The sequence below is a fragment of the Cebus imitator genome, unplaced genomic scaffold (assembly GCF_001604975.1).
Source record: "Cebus imitator isolate Cc_AM_T3 unplaced genomic scaffold, Cebus_imitator-1.0 Scaffold23, whole genome shotgun sequence".
NCBI classification, from domain to species: Eukaryota; Metazoa; Chordata; class Mammalia; order Primates; family Cebidae; genus Cebus; species Cebus imitator.
In genome coordinates, this window is record NW_016107338.1 from 589,613 (window position 1) to 591,665 (window position 2,053).

General features: G+C 47.9%; 1 protein-coding gene across 1 annotated transcript in view; it reads right to left on the bottom strand.

Annotated features, from left to right (window-relative positions):
* Positions 1–553: 553 nt before the first annotated feature.
* The window catches only part of NOTO (notochord homeobox), an 8,940-nt gene continuing 7,440 nt past the window's right edge, over positions 554–2,053 (bottom strand). The window contains exon 3 of the mRNA XM_017521950.2: positions 554–1,135. Within this exon, the coding sequence (XP_017377439.1) occupies positions 977–1,135 (159 nt within the window). The 3' untranslated portion in view covers positions 554–976. The remainder of the gene's footprint in view (positions 1,136–2,053) is intronic.

Below are 2,053 nucleotides of genomic sequence, written 5' to 3' on the forward strand. Positions count from 1 at the left end.
ATATATATTTGGTCTTCATCTCAATTTCCTGGCACAGAACTCCTAAAATCTCAAGAATCTCTGAAGTGATGTCTTTTCATATGCTAATGAGTTGACTGGTAACTGGTAGCCCTTAAGACTCCATAAAAAAAAAGAAAGAAAAAAAGGCAGGGTTTAGTGAGCTTCCAGATAACTGCACATATGGAGGTTCCTGGAGAACTGAGTGCTTGGGGAAGGCATGGAAGCTCCCCACTCATTCCTCTGCATCTCACCCTACGCATCTCTTCATCTCTATGTTTATAATATTAAGCCAGTAAAAGTGTTTCTTGGAGTTCCGTGAGACACTTTAGCAAATTAACCAAACCCAAGGAAGGGGTCATGAGAACCCTACTTTATAGCGGGTTAGTCAGAAGTACAGGTAAAACCTGGGGCTTGCGATTGGCATCAAAAGTGAGGGGCTGCTTTGTGAAATGAGCCCTCGACCTGTGGGGTCAGACACTACCTGCAGGTAGATCATGTCAGAATTGACTGAATTAGAGGTTGGAATGTTGGGGAAAACCTCTATACATTTGGTCACAAGTCTTTTGTGTTGATTGTTATGGGGTGACAGCAGAAGAAACACTGTTTTTTCCAACTGGTCTCTACTCAGGGGCCTACAAGCCTTAGCAGTACACACTTTACACTGTGCATGGCACATTATTGCTTTACAGACATCATCTCACCCCTGGGTGGTTTAAGTTATGAACACACCCATTATACAGATAAAGAAAAAAGACTCAGAAGTTCCATAGATTGGACAAGGACATAGGTGAAGACCAAAGTCTGTACCTCCAATCATTTTATTATTCCAGTTTCTAGGGGTATGGATATATAAAAAAGGGGGTCCTTACTTGACAGCTTAGATTCCTCTGGTTGAGGAGGCTGTTTGTTGAGGTTTGAGGCAGAGAGCTCAGGCGCAACTAGCCAGGCAGCCTGGCCAGGGCCTCTGTCCCAGTCCTCAGCTGTCCACTCCTGACTCAGCATCATCACTCTGGATGCTGGCACTGGAGCTGCTCGAAGGCTCATCCAGGGAGGCAGCCTCAGCAGCAGCTTTTGCTGCCCTCAGCTTTTGTTGCTTCTGATACTTCACCCTGCGGTTCTGGAACCAGACTCTCACCTATAATTGGAGACAATGGGGCAAAGATCAGAATGTGACCAGCAGGTGCCACTGCTTCCCAATTCCTGGAGTGAACACCTCCCTCTGCCTGGCCAATATTTGCTCTTCCTTCTCAGAAAGGCATCTTCTCCAAAACACCCCTTTCTATAATTCCAGACAACATTCATTCATCCGAGTATTTATTGAGTGTGATGTTGATACAGTGGTGAGCAACAGAGGCAAGCTGCTTGCCTTCGTGGAGCTCACAAGCTAGTGAAGAAACACTGGCAACAAACATGTAAACAAAGAACTATGTAAACACAAAAGGGGGTACAAACAGGGTTTTGGGTAGAGGAGTCCTCCCCTGAGGAACCAGCACTAAGGCTGAGGCTCAAAGGAAGGGAGGCCCACCTGATGGGGACAGAGAAGAACAGGACCGCAGGGCAGGGAACAACCTGTAGAAAGGCTCTGTACCAAGCTTGGAGTGTTTGAGGTCTGGGAAGGAGCAAAGCATGGATGAGAGAGGAGAAAGTCAAAGAAGGGAAATGGGAGAGATCAGCAGGTGCCAGATCACCCAAGACCTAGAAGGCCATAGATAAGTAATGTTACACGTGGGGAGTTTACATGGGCCCACATAATCCTATTTACATATGGAGTGCACTGTGCACCTGGCTGCTGTGTGAAGCATGGATGGCAACAGAAGCAGGAAGACAGGAGGGAGGCCACTACAGTGGCCCAGGGAGAGCTGGGGCGTACACTAGGCGTGATGGAGAGAAGTGAAGCCACTCCAGCTGTGTTTTGGTGGTAGAAATGACAAGGCTCACCGGGCGCGGTGGCTCAAGCCTGTAATCCCAGCACTGTGGGAGGCCGAGGCGGGTGGATCATGAGGTCAAGAGATCGAGACCATCCTGGTCAACATGGTGAAACCCCGTCTCTTAC